The 18,520-nt window shown below is 39.8% G+C and overlaps 1 protein-coding gene across 2 annotated transcripts in view; it reads left to right on the top strand.

Annotated features, from left to right (window-relative positions):
- Positions 1 to 18,520, top strand: part of prex1 (phosphatidylinositol-3,4,5-trisphosphate-dependent Rac exchange factor 1) — a 124,654-nt gene that overhangs the window by 23,195 nt on the left and 82,939 nt on the right. For both annotated transcript variants that reach the window (XM_059332697.1, XM_059332696.1), the window contains exons 2-4: positions 5,837 to 5,902; positions 6,106 to 6,228; positions 14,715 to 14,819. In XM_059332697.1, the coding sequence (XP_059188680.1) occupies positions 5,837 to 5,902; positions 6,106 to 6,228; positions 14,715 to 14,819 (294 nt within the window). The remainder of the gene's footprint in view (positions 1 to 5,836; positions 5,903 to 6,105; positions 6,229 to 14,714; positions 14,820 to 18,520) is intronic.

The following is an 18,520-nucleotide window of genomic DNA, read 5'->3' as shown; positions in this document are numbered from 1 at the left end:
TAAAATCAATTTAAAAAAAAATAAAAATATGGTATTGTGACTTAAGTATCGGGATACAATCGTATCGTGGGGCCTCTGCTGATTCACACCTCTACTCCAAAGTCTGGATACTTTTCATCCACCCTTCTACCAATGTCCTTTTTTTTTGTTTTCATCCTTTGCTCCTACCCTCCCGTCACCCTGCTCTCCTCCATCTCAAAGCCTTGTTTCCTGCCTCTTCTTGTCTTCTCTGCCAGGGAGCAATCTCTCACATGAGTGACTCCTCCAGTGTGGACATGGTACAAGTTGCCATATGGGAGATTTAATTAGTGTATGCCTCAAGCACAATCAGCTCCCTCCCAAAACCAGTCAAGAACACAGCAGCTCCGGCTTCCCTTTAATACTGCTCTTAATTAGCGAGGTCGCAGCTCGCTGCTAAGGACCTTTGCTTTCTATTTTGGTTCAACCTACGCAAAAGCCAGCGAAGAGGGAAAAAAACTGGTGACAATCCTCCCAAAGTGTACGGTCTCTGAGGAAATGATATGATTGCTGCCTGCTGCTCAGTTGGCTGGCTTCTATCTTTAGAGCAAATGTGTGATTACAAGTGTCAGTCTTTCATTATAGGCAAGTGACTTACTGTAAGTAATACATGGAGCTGGCTGATGTTGTGTGTGTGTGTGTGTGACTGACTGTGCATAGAGCATGCAAGGGTTCTCTGTGAAGGATCTGTTTACTCAAATGACTCAAAAAAAGTACTGTCCTACTTGCATTTTGGCAGCATTTTGGGTTGCTCTTGATACTTTTTGAGCACTTACTGTTGTTAGCAGTTTGTGAAAAACTCAGATCAACAACCATGCCACCTTAAAAGTCACCTAAATCTCCATTCTTCCCCATTCTGATGCTCGCTTTGAACTTCAGCAGCTCGTCTTTACCATGTCTACATACCTAAATTCATTGAGTTGCTGCCATGTGATTGGCTGACTAGATATTTGTGTTAACGAGCAGTCTTTTGCCTACACCCACTAGTTAGTTCCCCACTCTCTCTGTTCCCATACAGGTAGTGGCTAACCAACGGAGTTCGAATGTAACAACAGACTGACGCGGCAAGCAGTGTTTCCTACATAGCGACTTTGTCGCTATATTTAGCGACTATTCAGACTGATCTAGTGATTCTTTTTCAAAAAAGTGACAAATCTAGCGACTTTTTCTGGTGTTATTGGAGACTTTTGGAGACTCGTTACTCTTCTTAACGAGTAGCAGGTGCCATCCCAAAGCACTCATAAGCAGCCCAGTCCTCCCGCAGCAGTCTCTCAGAGCAGGACATGTTAACCCCTCAGTGTCCAGTTTGCACCAGTCTGCAAATGAATGACGCCTGCGCAAAATCACTGCCTCAGCCGTATCCAATCAGCGTCAACTAATCAGTAGCGGCTCAGAAAGTACCTTCTCAAGGCAGGTACTTTCTGAGCCACTACCTGAGCCCCTAACTGGTGAAGTTGGGTGGATCCTCTCTCTCAAGCCACACCCAAAGCGGCTCACTAGAGGGAAAAGTACCTAATGGTAATGCGCCTATTTACATAATTTATGAACACTGATACACTAAGCAGTGAAATCATGATTTTAAGCATGATTTTCCCCAAACTAACGTATCATGAAAGAGTGCGTGGTGCTGAAACTCTGCACTGAGGACTTTGGATTGCCCAGGCTTACTGAAACATTGCTGTTGAATTAATTTTTGATGTAATGAAATTGCATTTACTGCCAAGAAAAAAAAAAAAAGAAAAAAAAAGAAATTGCAGGAGTGCAGAGCGAAGGTGGAGAAAAACTAAATTAACAGTCCATCATGAAATACTACGTGAACAACTCAAAACCTACAATAACGCAGTCAAACAAGCAAGAATTTCCCATTTCTCGAAACTCATCACAGACAATAAAAACAACCCCAGGTTTCTTTTCTCCACCTTTGATCTTTTAACCAGCACTAGTTTTAATAAAGCTCACATGACACCATCAGAGGTCCTCTGCGAGGACTTTGCAGACCACTTCAGAAGTAAGATCGATGGTATCAGATCCAGTCTTTTATCCCAGAATGTAACTTTTTACACACCTGAACCATCGCTCTTATCTGAGGAAACACTGGAGAGTTTTGCCCTGGTTGATGCAAGGACACTTGGTCGAGTTTTCTCCCAAGCAAACCCAACAACCTGCCTTTTAGATCCTATTCCCACATCGCTCTTAAAATCATTTTATGCTTTCTTTGAGGAACAGATTTTAAATGTTGTGGATTGCTCTCTTCAGACGGGTGTCTTCCCCACTGCCTACAAAACGGCAGTGGGGAAGCCCCTTCTGAAGAAGAGTAATTTAGACCCCAACATTTTAAATAACTACCGGCCTGTATCCAACTTACCATTTTTAAGTAAAATTTTAGAAAAACTGGTTTTTAACCAGTTAAATTATTTTTTAAATAGAAACAACATTTTAGAGAAATATCAATCTGGTTTTAGAATGAACCACAGTACAGAGACAGCTCTTTTAAAGATTTTAAATGACTTCAGGTGTTATTTAGATTCACAGAAATTAACAGTCTTGGTTCTACTGGATCTCAGCGCCGCCTTTGATACAGTAGACCATCACATTTTATTAAACAGACTCCGAACCCTGGTCGGCCTCTCTGGTACTGTTTTTAACTGGTTCAGTTCTTATCTCTCAGATCGAAGTTTCTTTGTAAGTATGGATACATGCTCCTCCAGAACACATGAAATCAAGTGTGGGGTTCCCCAAGGGTCAATTTTAGGTCCAATTCTTTTTAATCTGTATATGCTTCCCCTTGGGGACGTCATGACACGGCATCAGCTTCCACAGCTACGCTGATGACACACAACTGTACATCGCCGTGTCTCCTGATGACACTGAGCCAATTGATTCCCTTTGAAACTGTATTTTAGATATCAAGTCATGGATGGCAGTGAACTTCCTACAGCTCAACCAGGACAAAACAGAGGTTTTAGTCATCGGTCCTGAAGGCAAGAGAGAGAAACTTTTACCAAAACTACGAGATTTTAAAACCTCACAATGTGTAAAGAACCTGGGCGTCATTTTTGACTCTGAGCTAAGTTTTATTCCTCATATTAAAAATACAACAAAGATTTTCAACAAAGGTTTTTACCATCTTAAGAACATAGCCAGAGTCCGCCCGTTTCTCTCCCAGGCCAACACGGAGGTGCTGATGCATGCTTTTATCTCTTGTCGTTTAGACTATTGTAATGCCCTGCTCTCTGGTCTTCCCAAAAACAGCATCCACAACCTGCAATTATTACAAAACTCAGCCGCACGCGTGCTGACGAGGACCAGAGGGCGGGAGCACATTACACCGGTTTTAAAATCCCTGCATTGGCTCCCCGTGTGTTTCAGGATTGATTTTAAGGTTCTTTTATTAGTTTTTAAATGTCTTAACGGTCTTGGGCCATCTTATCTATCTGATATGCTTTTATCATATCAACCCTCGCGGGTCCTGAGGTCCTCTGGCACCGGCCTTTTAATCATTCCAAGAGTTAAAACTAAAACCTACGGGGAGGCTGCATTCAGCCATTATGGCCCACGCCTTTGGAACAGCCTGCCAGAGGACATCAGGACCGCAGAGACTGTTGATGTTTTTAAAAGGAGGCTCAAGACCCACCTGTTTGGTCTAGCTTTTAACTGATTATTTTACTATTTATTTATTTATTCCCATTGTATTTTAGTTTTTATCTTTATTTTCTATCCTGTTGTCTTTTAGTCTTTTAGTTTTTATCCTATCCTGTTGTCTTTTAGTCTTTTAGTTTTTATCTTGTCCTGTTGTCTTTTTGTTGTCTTTTAGTCTTTTAGTTTTTATCCTGTTGTCTTTTAGTCTTTTAGTTTTTATTCTGTCCTGTTGTCTTTTAGTCTTTTAGTCTTTTAGTCTTTAGCTCCAGTGTTCCCTCATGGGGGCCTCCTCACTGGGGGGGGGTGTTGGGTCTGCCCGTGGGGATGTGGTCTTGGGGACTCCCTGGGCCCGGGGGGCTGGGCGGCTCTGCACCATGTGTGGAGTCCGCCTCGGTCTCCCCGGGTCCTGGTGGTCCCTGTGACGGCGTCCTCTATGGCTGTGGGCTCTGCCACCTCTCAGTGTGGATGCTCCCACAGGTTGCTTTTTCCTCATCTGGATCCTCGGTGCCTTGCCATGTCTCTACACTGTCAATCAATATGTGCTGTGTGTGAGTCTGAGTGTGTTTGTGTGCGTGCATGACTAAATGCGTGTGTGCATGTTTGTGTATGTGTACTTACAGATGTGTATGTGTGGGAGGGAGGGGTGGGTTTTGTGATTTTTATTATTTATTGTTTGTTTTTTCTTATTTTTTGTAAAGCACTTTGTGTTGCATTTTTATGTATGAAAAGCGCTATATAAATAAAGTTTGATTTGATTTGATTTGATTGTATTGGTCTTGAGGCAAGATTATCTCAGAACCTGAATGAATGAAACCAAAAAAGTACATAGATACTGCAGCAACAAATAACCTTTTGACGTGAGTGTCAAAGATCATTGTTTCCTTATTGTAATTTATAAGTGTCAAGAGTTAATCTGCTGAAAGGTTCAGAGCAACAGCTTTATCCTCCAGGTATACTTTCACTGCACATCCATCACTGAACCCAGAGTTTTTTTCTTTTCTAACACCTTTTATCCATGTGGCGGGCTATCAATTTTCAGACTTAAGGCACTAAAATGCAGGCAGACACAACAACGGGAGTCTGCCAGATGAAGGAGGCTACAGGAGTAGACTTTTATACTGCGGTTTGGGGATTCATATCTCCTCGATCCCTTTCTTTTCGAGACAGTGTTGCAACTTGAGATGAGGCCGAGAGTCAGACGGAGGCAGGTTAAGGCTGTCAGACGGAGAATTGGGGAAGAGAGAATAAAAGAAACTGTTTGCAGATTCACTTCCCCTCTCTCTTCACCATTCTTTTATTTGTCTGAGTCGGAATTGTGATTGGCAGGCACGCTAACACACACACACACACACACACACACACACACACACACACACACACACACACACACACAGAAAACTGCACACACAAGCAACTTGACATGAGCCTATTACGGCCGTCTTGGGTGAAGTGGTGTGTGCAGACGCTGCAACAATGAAGCAGTTATTTTTGCCGTCTTACAGCTGAATGCTCAGGTGCATGAGCTTCCACTGCTGAACATCCATACAGTGAGCATTAAGTGTAAACAAGACGGTGTAAATAAACATGTCTTGCCATATAGTGGGAGGCTCTGCAGGACCTCAGGGATAGTGGAACAACTGTGACACATCTTTGTGTAGCACCGTAAAAGACAATTTTCAATGAAATATGTGAGCGTACATGTGACTGTCTGTAGCTCAAAGGCTTGTGTGTTTATGATCACGCATAGGGATGTGACAGGATCTATATGCATTTGTTTCCTCAAAGCACATACATACTGCTTTAATATATAATCAGTATAGGGAACCTGAACATCAACTTCCAGTCCACGCTTGTGTGCACAAAAGATGGTTTGAATCTCTCAGAATAAGTGTAGCTGCACTACAAATTATTTGGTTCTTACTGAGATAAAAAAAACAACCTTAGATTTAGAAGTGTTAGATAATTTATCTTGTTTAAAGAGTTAAATTCTTTTTTTTAAGTGTTCAACATGCTTATTTCTAGATTTAACAATTTTAATTCAAGAAATCTTGTCAAGTGAAATTATCTGTCCATGCAGCAAGATAATTTCCCTCAGATTTAGAGTCTTTATCTTGTTTTTAGACACCCCTGTCTTGCAATGCCCTATTAACAATAAGCTTTGTTTCTGTTTCCTCTTCAGGCATTTTTGCACAGAATCAAACAAACTGCAGAGGACCAGCAGTGTCTCTCACCTGAACATGTCAAGGTACAAAAGGCTCTACAAAAACAATTTTTTAATGTTTTGATGCTCAGATGTAATATTAATCCCTGGATTTGCCTTCTTTCCCACATCTCCGTCCATCTGTTGGTCACTTCCTTCGCTCTTTCCCCTCTCTTCCTTCCACCCTGCCTCTTTATCTCTTCCTTCCTCTGCATCCCCTCCCCTTTACATCATCCCCCTGTTTATAGATTCTGTTTTCAAACATTGAGGACATCCTGGAGTTGCACAAAGAGGTGTTGTCAGCAGTGGAGGCCAGTCTGCAGCCCGAGCCTCATCCTCAGCAAGCACTGGGTCATGTGTTCCTCCAGTTTGTAAGTACATGACACACACACATTCACACACATAAAACAGCAGACAGTCACACGCATATACAAGCACATGGACATGCATGTGGCAGCGCATGCATGCATGAATTCCTACTCCATGCAAAAACACACACACAAACTCTTTTCATGGGCTACCCGTAACCACAGATGCAGGGAAAGCGTGCAAAGCCTGCTGTGAAAATACCCCTTCATTCTCTCTTTCTCACATGAAACACCCCTCCCATCTCCTGGACTCCCCCCTCACACACACACACAGACACACACAGACACACACAGACACACACACACACACACACACACACACGCACACACACACACACACACACACACACACACACACACTCTCTCACAGACTACCTCCACCCCTTTGCCTTTCCTCCTTTCCAAACAGGCCTGCATCCTGTCAGGCAAAAAGAGTCTCTCTTCATCAGCCTGCCTCCCTGCCCATCTCTCTTCTTTTTACCCCTCCATCCCTCCATCCAAAGATTCCTCTCTCCGCTCTGCAGGCCCACCATCCCTCCGCTCCCCTCTGTTTGAACTCGTTTGGCCCCAGGGAACAAACAAAGAAGGGTCTGTGTCCGGGAGAGGAAGAGATGGTGTGTCACTCAGCGAGGGGACAATGCTTCTGCTGGTAGCACTCAATTGCAAAGCTCCTTCTCCCGCCTCCCGCTCTCTCCCTGTTTGTCTCTCTCCGATAAACTTCAATTCACTTTCACTAAGGCACAAAACACCTCAGGTAGGTATTCCACCATCACTTTGCTCCATCAGCCTCTTCGCCAGTGCTGCAGGATGCCATTTTGATTCTAATTTTAGTTCTTCAAAGACGGGGAGAAATGTAATTGTCGGAAAGCCAATAAAAGTTTCTGCCCTTTGCTTTTTTCACCCAGGGTTAATCTGATATTAGAGTAAGATTCTGTAGATCTTTGCCTCTGAGATAAAACTCATAAACCCACTAAAATAATTTCTGTCTTCAGTGCAGATTTTGCCTCTGAGAAATGTCTCTCTCTCCAACCTTCATGCCATTTTATGAACCACACCAACTCTCTTCTGTGGTGAAATGAATCAATCAATAATAACCCATCCACTACCTGCCCGTGGCATGAATGACATTTAATCACATCTGTGGCTAGCTGTTGAATCGGCTCATCAGAATGTACCTTCACACACATGTGTGAGGCGTTCTGGTTATTCAGTCCGTCAGGCCAAGTGTCAGGGTGGAGAATTGATTAAAGGAGCCCAGGCTGTTTTTTTCCATCACCCTGTGGTCAGACTGGATATATAGAGGTCAGACTGGATGGGTAATAAGAAAGCTGCAAGTGCTCAGATTCCTAATTGAACTAAGCCTCTTCATTCTTTTTCACACATGACGAGTCATAATATAAAGCAAAGCAAAATATTCCATTACATCCATTACATCCATTACATCAATGCTGCTCTGCAGCATTGATGTAATGGATTTAAATAGTATTTAAGTAGAGTACTGTTCAAATGTTTATCATGTGATTTGCAGAGACTAGTCAATAATAATTGATTCATCTTTAAAATAACTTTTCATGCAAAAATGGTAGAGAATGCAGTTTTCAGCCTGCATCAGATATTTCCTGCTTTTCTCTGATTTATTTATCATATTAAACTGAATATGTTTGGGTTTTGGGCTGACTAATCAAGTTATTTAAAGACATCTTGGACTTTAAGAAGCCGAAATGGATATTTTTCACTATTTTTCGGACATAATTAGTGGCAGTTAGCTTCGAAAGAATTGTTTCATCAACATATTTAAATGCAAACTGAAGGAAAAATGAACACAAACACACTTATTTTTCCGTTGAGATATTGAGCTTCATACACACAGACACACACACACACACACACACACCTGTTACTGCATATGACAACACTTAAAGGCCCTCTATTTATAATTAATAACCAGTATATAAACATACAAAACATGGTTTATAACACACTGTAATTTAGTTGTAAACAGATAAGTTTGTTAATTCATGCATCATCAAATGGAGGATGATCAGATGATGAATCACAATATAGTAAAACACAATAATAATAATATAAAATGTCTTCATAAAATAAATTATAATAGTTTACAAATACTATATGTATATAATAAACATGTCCTTATATTTTCTTACAGCTACATTATAGTTGATTTTAATTTACTAAATGTTTACATGCTGCTTATAAATGCTAAGCAGGGGGAAAAGTGTTACCCTCCATATCCATTACACGTCCCTCTCCAACCCGTGACCTTTGTCTCCCTCAACACTGACACGTCTCAGCCAATCGGTCGTCTCCGTCTGGCGCCTTCAGGCCGTAGCCCTTGACCTCTACCAGAGGTCAACACCATGACTGAGATTTGATTAACCTCCCGCATTGTTCCACGAGACTGTCTGCCACTCACAGTTAGGGAAGAAAAATGGGAAGATTCATTGCTATTCAAAGTCAGATGTTGCCAAGATGGCCTGGGAGGCTGCAGATGTAAAAAAAAGAAAGAGACAGACAGAGAAAGAAAGAGAACCAGGCTTTTATTTTAAAATTAAACAACCAGAGTTGTTTTTTTAAATCTAAACTCTTCTTAAGAGGTATGCAGATGTTTCTCCATCACTATGAATAAATAAAGGAGAAAACAGTAATACGTCTCATGCCTTGAACACACACACAGATTCTTAGCCCTCATTTCAAGACCACAGCATGCACGAGATTATCCAAACTCTGCAAAGGTGAAGAAGTGACTCATGTTAGAGGAGAAATCAGAGACATCAATATTTGCTCTATTTCTGGGAGTGTATACGTGAGCGCTGTGCAGGAAGCAACAGTCGTGTCATTATGCACTCTCTCAACTACACCCATTATGCTTTGACTCCTGCGTGATTCCTCTGTGTGTGATACGACCCTCTCATCTAGCCTCCGGAATAACATTCCAGTGACGAAGAATTCAAATAAAGACTTATGTTTATCAAAGGGACAACCCAAGTCTTTGAGCTATTCTGGGTACAACTGATGTCTTTCAGTCTGTTGGAGTAGTCCCCGTGTTTAAAATTGACTCTGCGGTTCACACGTTGGCCCCAGTAAGACATCTAGTTTAGCCCTGAATTGACTGTGTAGTTGTTGTTGTCACCTGAGAAAAGGAAATACCTCGGAGAGAGAGAGGGCCTTAGATTGTAAACATAGCTGCAAAGAGGCAGGGTTTTTTTAGGGAGCAGGAGGGTTCAATTGCAGATTGTGATTGAGAGGTGAAAGGGTTATTTCAGGTTCAGCTGCTGAAGTGCTGCCAACATGTCCAGGAGCATGTAAGTGCAAACCTATATACAGTAGAGGTGGTGGTGGGGGGGCGATACAGAATAGTATTGTGATATTTTGCATGGCAGTATTATATCGATTCATTGCCGCCAAGTATCGATATTTAGTGCTCTAGCTGTCTGTATTTTCGCCGTTTTTGTTTTTTTCCGAAGGCTGTAGCAAGCTCACTTTTAGGACATACTGGATATACTGACATTATATAAAACTAGAAGATGTAAGGAATGTAAGGCAGTTTCCAAATTTATTTTTTGACACATTTTTCTTTCCCTCTCCACTCTAGCTATGATGTCATCCACTCTAGCCTCTCCATAAGATAACATTGGGGGGATTTTTTGACGTGTTTTGCTGAATAATTTGAAAACCGTTTGCCAGAACCCTTAGAAAAGTCATAGCACCCTTGTCATGGCCGAGCCGGTCGATTTGATACTTTTAAGTGTATGTGCGACCAAAACTCTGGGAGGAGTAGTCGACCGAAAACCCCCCCCGGAGGAAACGGATGAATAAGAAGAAGCCTGGTGGATAGTATATAGTGTGCTCTTACAAGAACACTAGACTTGAAGCTCTAAGGAATCTATAGGCACCATGTGTGTCAGGATATCGTGTCGGGAAGTTGTCAATATAACGCTGCAAAGTTAGGCTTTTTTATTCATGCTTCATTCAAAAAAAATTCAGAGCAGTGAAGCTTAAAGTTTAGAGGGAAGTTTGATAAAATGCTGCAGTTGTTGTCGTCCATACATGTTTGATATCAGTTCAGTTCAGTTCGACTGAATACTTTGTTCGTCAGTCTGTGGGTTTGACTCTCATTGTGGAGAAATAAAAAGACTGAAGTAAGATGAATAGACTGAGAATTTTCTCTTATTTGACAAAACAATTCTTGACTGAATTTAATCTTGTGAACACAAAATGCAGTTAAACAGTTAAATCGCAATATATTGAGTCGCAATATCGTATCGTGACTCAAGTATCGGGATAAAATGGTATCGTGGGGGCTCTAAAATACGATGGCTTCATATACATACCCCTAGAGACTGCCTTCTTAGGAATTCTGTTCATGGGTAAGTTTCTGTATTCTTCTTTTTTATTCTTTTTGTGTGTTTTCTATTATATTTCTCATATAGACTGAAAAAAGCTTAATTCAGGTACAAGAAACCTCAAAAAGTTGTTTACTGCTGCTGCATCTCACAGTCTGGACACATTCACTAGCCCTTCCTGGTTAAATAATTGGGGATAGCAGCAGACAGGCAGAGGACATATTCTGTTTACTTTACTAGTTAGATGTTAAGTTGCTGAGCCTCTAGACTCTAAGGCTTCAGAGGACCATGCTGTTAAATGCTTTATAAGACATACCATATTCTTTTTCTATTATCAGCCTTAAGAGCTGCATATCACGAATGCTGGGTCTTGTTGGTTTTCTGAGAATCTACTGCACCTACTGGTACCTTGTTTGCCATGTAGCAATAAAAAATATACTAAAAATCTGGATTAATCCAGTTAGTCTCATTGGACTGCTATTATTTTGAACACTACTGTATGTATGGGTATGTGTGTTACTTTGTGTATGTTAAATGCTTAAAATAATAAAAATATAATAGAAAAATAAAATGGTATGTCTTATAAAGCATTTAACAGCATGGTCCTCTAAAGTCTTAGAGTCTAGAGGCTCAGCAACTTAACATCTAACTGTCCAATAGCTTGCCATTTATGAAACCAGTAAAGTAAACAGAATATGTCCTCTGCCTGTCTGCTGCTATCCCCAATTATTTAACCAGGAAGGGCTAGTGAAGGTGTCCAGACTGTGAGATGCAGCAGCAGTAAACAACTTTTTGAGGTTTCTTGTACCTGAATTAAGCTTTTTACAGTCTATATGAGAAATATAATAGAAAACACACAAGAATACACAAACAATAGTAATAGAAAAATGTATAAGTAAATGAGAATAACATAGGAACAAAAATAATAATAACTAATAATAATTCAGCTATGGTTTCAATGCCTCTATCTCCTTTTCATCCTGTGGAATCACATTTAGTAAAAGGGGTTAGGTTTCAGTCAGAGGTCCATAAAAGGCTCCCATGTTCTCAGAAATGTGTCCAACTCAATGATTAGAATATAAATATGTTGTTTAAGACATACATTTTCTTCAGAATCTGTTTAAACTGGCTGAGTGGTTCTTGGTGATTCCCATTTACTAGTATTTTTTGCTATGCACAGCATTGTAAGAAGCTGCAAAATTCACATTCGGCCAGCTTACATGGTTTGTTTCTCAGTAATAGGACAGCTATGGCTCAGGAGGTAGAGAAGGAGGTCGTCCAATATCCAGAAGGTCAGGACCACTCTAAAAATGAGGTCCATTTATTGTATTGCATTGTGAGTAAAATAGAGCCAGAATCAACTCTTTGGTCACAATGCATTTGTTTCTGCTTGAGAGCTTTGGGACTGCTGAGCTAGCACAGTGTTCTCAGTGAAATAAATGATGTAGCCTGCTAATGTGAGAGATAATAAAGCCCTATTCATTTTAAATCTGCACCCTGTAGAGTAAAAACTAAACACATAATCTGTTTTACAGGAATAATGTGGATGATTTTGAGTAGATGGGTGGAAACATCTAGTAACACCTCTATAGCTTTTAATCCATTTTATGGGCAGCCATTGAGAATACGTTGCTTTTTTCAGACTGTTGGGTATACTTATTCGATTATGTGCACATGAACAATCAGATATTGTATTATTGTACTTTTGCATATAGAAATGGAAAAATATGCTGTTTTCAGCCTCTGAAATATATAGATGCCCTGCTTATCTCTGTTTTATGTCATTAAACGGAATATCTTTGCCTTTTGGATGGACAAAACAAGACATTTAAAGACTTTGAGAAACCAGGTTTCCTGACATTTTATTGATAAAGCGATCAGTTGATGAACTGAGAAACTATTCGGCAGCTTAATCGAGAATGAAAATAATCATTTTCTACAAGCATTGCCCCTCCTGCGCTCTCTCTCTTCCTGTAGCCGTGTATTAACTCAGTTTGACAGTATCTGGGGTTCCACGCCATATGCCGGCCCAGCTGTTGCTCCCAGTGGTGCTTCAGAGCTGCGATCCCCTGCCAAAAACGCGGCTTTGGGTGTGTTTGGGTTGTTGCCTGCCTGTGTGGTAAAAAGTGCCCACTGTTTATATTGTGCTGCTCACTTGTGTTACACATCTACAAAAGATTTTCAGCTCCTTCTTCTGTTCTGGTTGGGGGGGAAAGGGATTGAGCAGAGATACAGAGTTCTATAAAAAGAGCTGTAAGCTTTGTTTGGCTGCTTCTGTCACTACTGCTGGGTTACCATGTGAAACACACACACACACACACACACACACACACACACACACACACACACACACACACACACACACACACACACACAAATACAATTAGGTGTGATTGTAAAACCACACAAATGATTCTCTGTGTGCCTTCACAGGATGCTGGACATGCTATCAAACTTCTGAGGCTGATTGGTGTTAACCCTCTATTGTACACATTATGATGCCAATTATAACAAAAACAATTTTTTGAGACGTTTTTTGGGTTTGTTGCCCATAGGCAACATTGGAACATAATGGTGCACAAGTGAGTTGTTTTTTCAATTTGAATATCATTTATTTAACACTCCTGTTATGGGTGTTATGTTGTGGGTCAAATTGACCGATTTCAAAGTTTAAATATCTAAAAAATATATATAGTTAAAAGTATTTTTTCATTTAAAAAAATAAAAAGTTAAATAAAATTTAAAAAATATCAACTTCATGTCAAACCATTGTATTTCATATGTAGGTATTTCCAATGTACATTAAAAAAAGTTTTAACATGCATTTTTTATACGAGTGAATTATCCTCATTGAACCATGATCTGTGAGAGGTCAATAACACCATTAAATATTGATTATTGACAATGTTTATTGGGATTTTTTTAGTTTATTACACTTTTGGATAATTAAACATACCCTGGGTTAAATTGACCCACAAACATTATTGCTGTTCCTCACAAATGAACAAATGAACAGTACGTTTAATAAACATGTGTAAAAGATTCAGTAGCCTCAACAGCGTACAATACATAGCATTTTAAATGAAAAAAACATCATAAAATGAACTTTTTTAACCGGTTTGTAAAAAAATAAATGTCTTCAATAGTCGAAGTGTAAATCTTCAAACTTGAAACAAACTATTTATCAAAACAAAGATTGACTGTCAGTCCCCTGTGTCTTTCCTGACATCCATTTGTGGTGTCCACTGCTGCTCAGTACTTATGGACTGAAAATTAATTATTCCCTTTGTTGCATTATGGCCACCGCAGCCTTAAAAGCAACGCCTTGGGGCAGTAGCAGTTGAGGTTGAAAGCGGTGTCCGAGCACCTGCAGTTTTGGATTTCACTTACTAGGCTGTTTCAGATGACAGTTTCAGTTTCTCGACCTCGAGCTTTAAGCCCTGGCGTGCACATGGTTTCACATCCCAATTACTGTTGCATAGTTAAGAATACACAATAGGCCTAAAAAAAAAGCTCCAGGGTGTAAATGCAACTGCAGCTGTGATACTGTATATACATTGTTTGTCTCCAGTTTGCTGCATGAATAATGCATTTTACAGTGTCTTCACCTGTCCAGGTGTCATGTTACGTATTGTAAAGAGCTCAACAGAAGCTTCTGTATTGGTGTCTGTTTTTTTTCTTGTTGCACAGTGTGATGCTATCAGCTAGGAAAAAGGAAGTGTGGTGTGTTGGCATGCACTTTTTTCTCCCCACTATGATGCAGACTTCTTTGAAATAGAGAAGTGTGACAAATGGTGTTGGTGAGTAGTACATAACAATTTGAAAAGTTTTATGAGGGCTGGTGTTCTTACAGTAGTTGTGTCTAATCACTGTTGCAGTTACATGTCCCAATGCCCGCCTAATGATGATAAGTGGTGACAGCTGTGCAAGTGCAGTTATCCACAACTTTCCTTGCAATGGTAACTCCACTACAAGTGCAACTGAATCTCATTAGACTTTAGTAACTGGAGCTTTCTGCACTGTGAAGCTTCCTCCTGTCACTTGTCTCAAAGCTGCCAACTAGTAAAATATAATATGAAGTCCCTGGTCTGCAGTCCTGACCTGTGTTTCTCTCCTGTTTTGCAGAGGGAGAGTTTCTCAGTGTATGGCGAGTACTGCAGTAACCATGAGAAGGCTTTGCGACTTCTCATGGAGCTCAACAAAATCCCCAACATCAGGACCTTCCTGCTGGTAAGTCTCCTCTGTCCTACTTATCCTCCTTCGTTTCTCCACACATCAGGTCATCACATTTGTCTTTCTTCTTTATTTTACAGGCTTCCTTCTTCTTCTCGCTATGAGTTTGACTTCTCTCCTCTTAATTATGCATACAAAAACTCCACGTTTTCATAATTACATATCACAAGAGTCCTACATTTCCTTTCCCCTCGTGATGGCCAGACTTGCGATATTATCTTTTGTGATATTGTATCAATTCTCAGAAACACTCTCTCTCTCTCTCTGACCGATAGTCATACAGTGTTGTAATCTTTCTTCAACCTTTTGACCCTTTAACTCCAACGTAAGCTGAGACAGGAAGACAGGATTGCTTTGCTCAAATTGCACAAAAAGTAGTGCTACAATGTTCGGTGTTTTAGGAAATCTGATTGGATCCCACATGTGTGATTGCATTAAAAAGTACAGTTTTTTCAACTTAAATTTTTATGCATATGGCAGCGTGTTCTGTATTGAATATTGTATTGAATTGTGTTTTTAAACTTGGATTTAAAAAAAATCACAATAGATTACCCTGCTCACAATATACAGTATTATCATATAGTTATCTTAAAAAGGCTTTAAACGTCTAATATCCAATAATTTCAATTCAAGGCCCCTAAAATTATTTTCTCCCTAAAATGTCTTAAATACGATTTAGAAAGGTCTTAAAAATGTATTAATGTTATTTTATTTAAAACATATGCATACGCTTCAGTCTCGCTTTTAAATGTTTAGATTTTTGAAGACGCCATAACATAAGTACAAAACAGAACGAAATACCTAAGCAGCCCAGTCACAATTTATCTGCTGCTCCTTGCATGGTGTGTTCACTTGTGTGTAAAAAAAGAAAAAAGGATGGGTTAAATGCAGAGGTAGAATTTCCCCATTGTGGGATTAATAAAAGTAATCTTCTTCTTCTCTTGCCAGATTTGTGTCCTAACCCTCACACCTTGTTTTCTTTCCTGGTATCTTCACTACCTTTTTTTATGACATCTATCCATCCTTTTCCTCATTTTCCCTCCATCATTTCACCTCCATTTCCACATTAACACTTGAATAAAGGGCAGGAACCGCAACAAGGCCAGAGGGTTCTTCCCGCCTGTACAGGATGCAACCACCATCAAGGTCAATTCTGTGTCGCACTTGTAGTGTTTCCGCTGCCAGCTGTTTCTGTGTTTTGACACCCAAACCTTTGGGCCCCGGGACAATGAACTCAGAATGTCGACGGGGCCTTTCAGCGGGGGCCGAACAAATGAAATCATCTGCAGATTCTGGGCCAGCCAGCTGTGGACTGTTGGCAGCCTTTATAGGATTGGCTGAGAGATCTAAGAGGCTGTTGCGTTTGTTGCTGCCTGATGGTTTGCTTCCATGGCATTATTCTGACCCAAAGGACTGGAAACAGCGGGATCACAGTGTTGAAGTGTGCTTTGGCTTTTTTACTTCTCCTGGCCCCGGTCATGCAGCGGTTAATTGGTTAGGTCTTGTGCGACATCAATGCTTCCAAAATAAAATCAGTACACAACATCTGGTTGTGAATTGAAACAGTTGTCAGACCTGCTCAGTATAATCTCAAATTTTGGACTAGATCTTGTGCTTTGAGTAGCAACCGTGAGCAAAACAGAAACAAGATTGATTCCCTATCATTTAGATACAGAAAACATCCAATATTCTATTTAAGAAGATGATCAAATTTGATTCTTCTGTAGAGGATACTGGGGATGGGAGTAATAAATCGATGATCTATTAATGGTCGTTTATAATGTGGTCGATCAGGTGGAATTTCGTTCTGTGTATTGTTTAATTTTTATCTCTGACTGCATGTCAGTACTTACTGAACTGAAACACGGCCGAGCATTCAGTTCTGCGTACGTCAATAAGCCAATGAGCTGAGAATTAAGTTTGATACAGCTACAGTTTGCAAACTGAAATTTGCAATAAAAATGATAAAACACACAGAAATACAAGAGTATTAATATGAGCAAATCTAGTTTACTGTATCAAACCTTGATAACATGAATCACTAGGTTTAATTTGATCTAAAACTTATTTAAACACAAAACACATTTAAATATGCAAGATTACTGAAACTAACCTCATGCCTCATCGGGGGATAAAACATCAAACATCGAACTCCTTGATAGTGATTTACAGTATAATCTCACTTAAATTAGTTTTAAGATCGACAGGAAGTCTCTTTTCTTCCTTTCAAAATAAAAGCGTCCATTATCACAACAGGCTTTTGCATAGTACTGTACATATATCTTTTATTTTGCCCATGTATGCATGTTTTTTTTATACATACTGGAGTATAAAAACCTAGCGATTAATTGATTGTTAACGTTATAGATGCTTGAGTTAGCAGGTTTCTTCCAAACACCCATCCCGGCCTAGAAGATACAGGATGAAAGTTTCAATTCTTGAAGTGGTCACCATTGTGAACCATTGTCATAGTAAGTAATGGCAGTGTAACATATATCGCCATTGGCTTTTCCTCTTTTCTTTTTAATTCCAGTGGATTTCTTTTTCTGGATTAAACTATTTTCATGCTAATTGAATCACACAATGAAAAAAGAGCTTCTGAAATTGTATGTAGAAATGAAGTGCTAATTGCGTTTGGGAAGAGAAGAGGGAAGTGAAGCGAAAGCAAAAGGAGGTCAGAGTGAAGAGCAGAGGGAATTCTGGCTTTAGGCTGGCAGATTACAAATAAGCAGAAGATGAGAGGAGAGAAAGAAAAGGGAAGATTTAGATATATACGGGGGATGGGTGGGTGGGAGAGAAATGCATTCGTATATTAGGAATGTGTGGAATTCCAAAATTCTGCAGTGATGATAAGTTGCATTTTGCTGCTCTTTTACGTCAGAATTCCCCTCAGCATCCTCTCCTCTCCACACAGAGCAGGAGAGGAGTTGCCATATGATTATAATACTCTAAACTGATATCCTGCCTGCTTTTCCCACTGGAGAACACTCAAGTGGTTTATCTGCATGGCTGCTTTTGATCTTTCATCCCCATCCCATGAGCTCATAGCATACTGACAGGCTGCGTTCCTGCAAAATACAAAGCGTAGAGAAACCATGACTGTAACTGTAAAAGAAAAAAAAAAAACCTCCTTTCAACTGGTTCTGGGGGGCAGCTTCTTAAAGCCCAAGTCTTTTTGGGGAATGGGAACACATTTTAGAGGTTTTTCAGTGATCCTTTTGATGAAAAGCGTGGATATATTGAAGGGTTTTTCAAAGCGGCTCAGTAGAAGAAATTAAATCTAATTACAGACATAGTTTGTTTAAAAAAATATATATTAAAAGTGACACTGAAGACTATGGTTTTAGTCTACCTGCTGTTGTTTGACTGTAAGAGAAGCAGAAAGAGGGTGTGCATATAATGATATATTTGCATATAATAAGTGCTTCCATCATACAAAAGCTTCTCATTAGAAGACAATCAATTAAAATACACAAATAGAAATTAGTTAATTTGCAAAAAAAGAAAAAAGCCATTCTGACAAATTAATAGGCTACCACTAGTTGGATTGATATCCCTTTAAGTGCACAATGAAATGATTTATTGTTCACAAAACAACCTAACACCTGTTTGACTGTTAAGGATCATAAATAATTATACAACTGAGACATCTTGTATGTTAAGCCTTTATAACACACAAGAAAAGCATGTACATTGTA

This window comes from Centropristis striata, chromosome 5, assembly GCF_030273125.1.
Source record: "Centropristis striata isolate RG_2023a ecotype Rhode Island chromosome 5, C.striata_1.0, whole genome shotgun sequence".
Taxonomy (NCBI): Eukaryota; Metazoa; Chordata; class Actinopteri; order Perciformes; family Serranidae; genus Centropristis; species Centropristis striata.
Note: the sequence above shows the minus strand (reverse complement) of the source record. Positions and strands in the feature narration are given on the sequence as shown.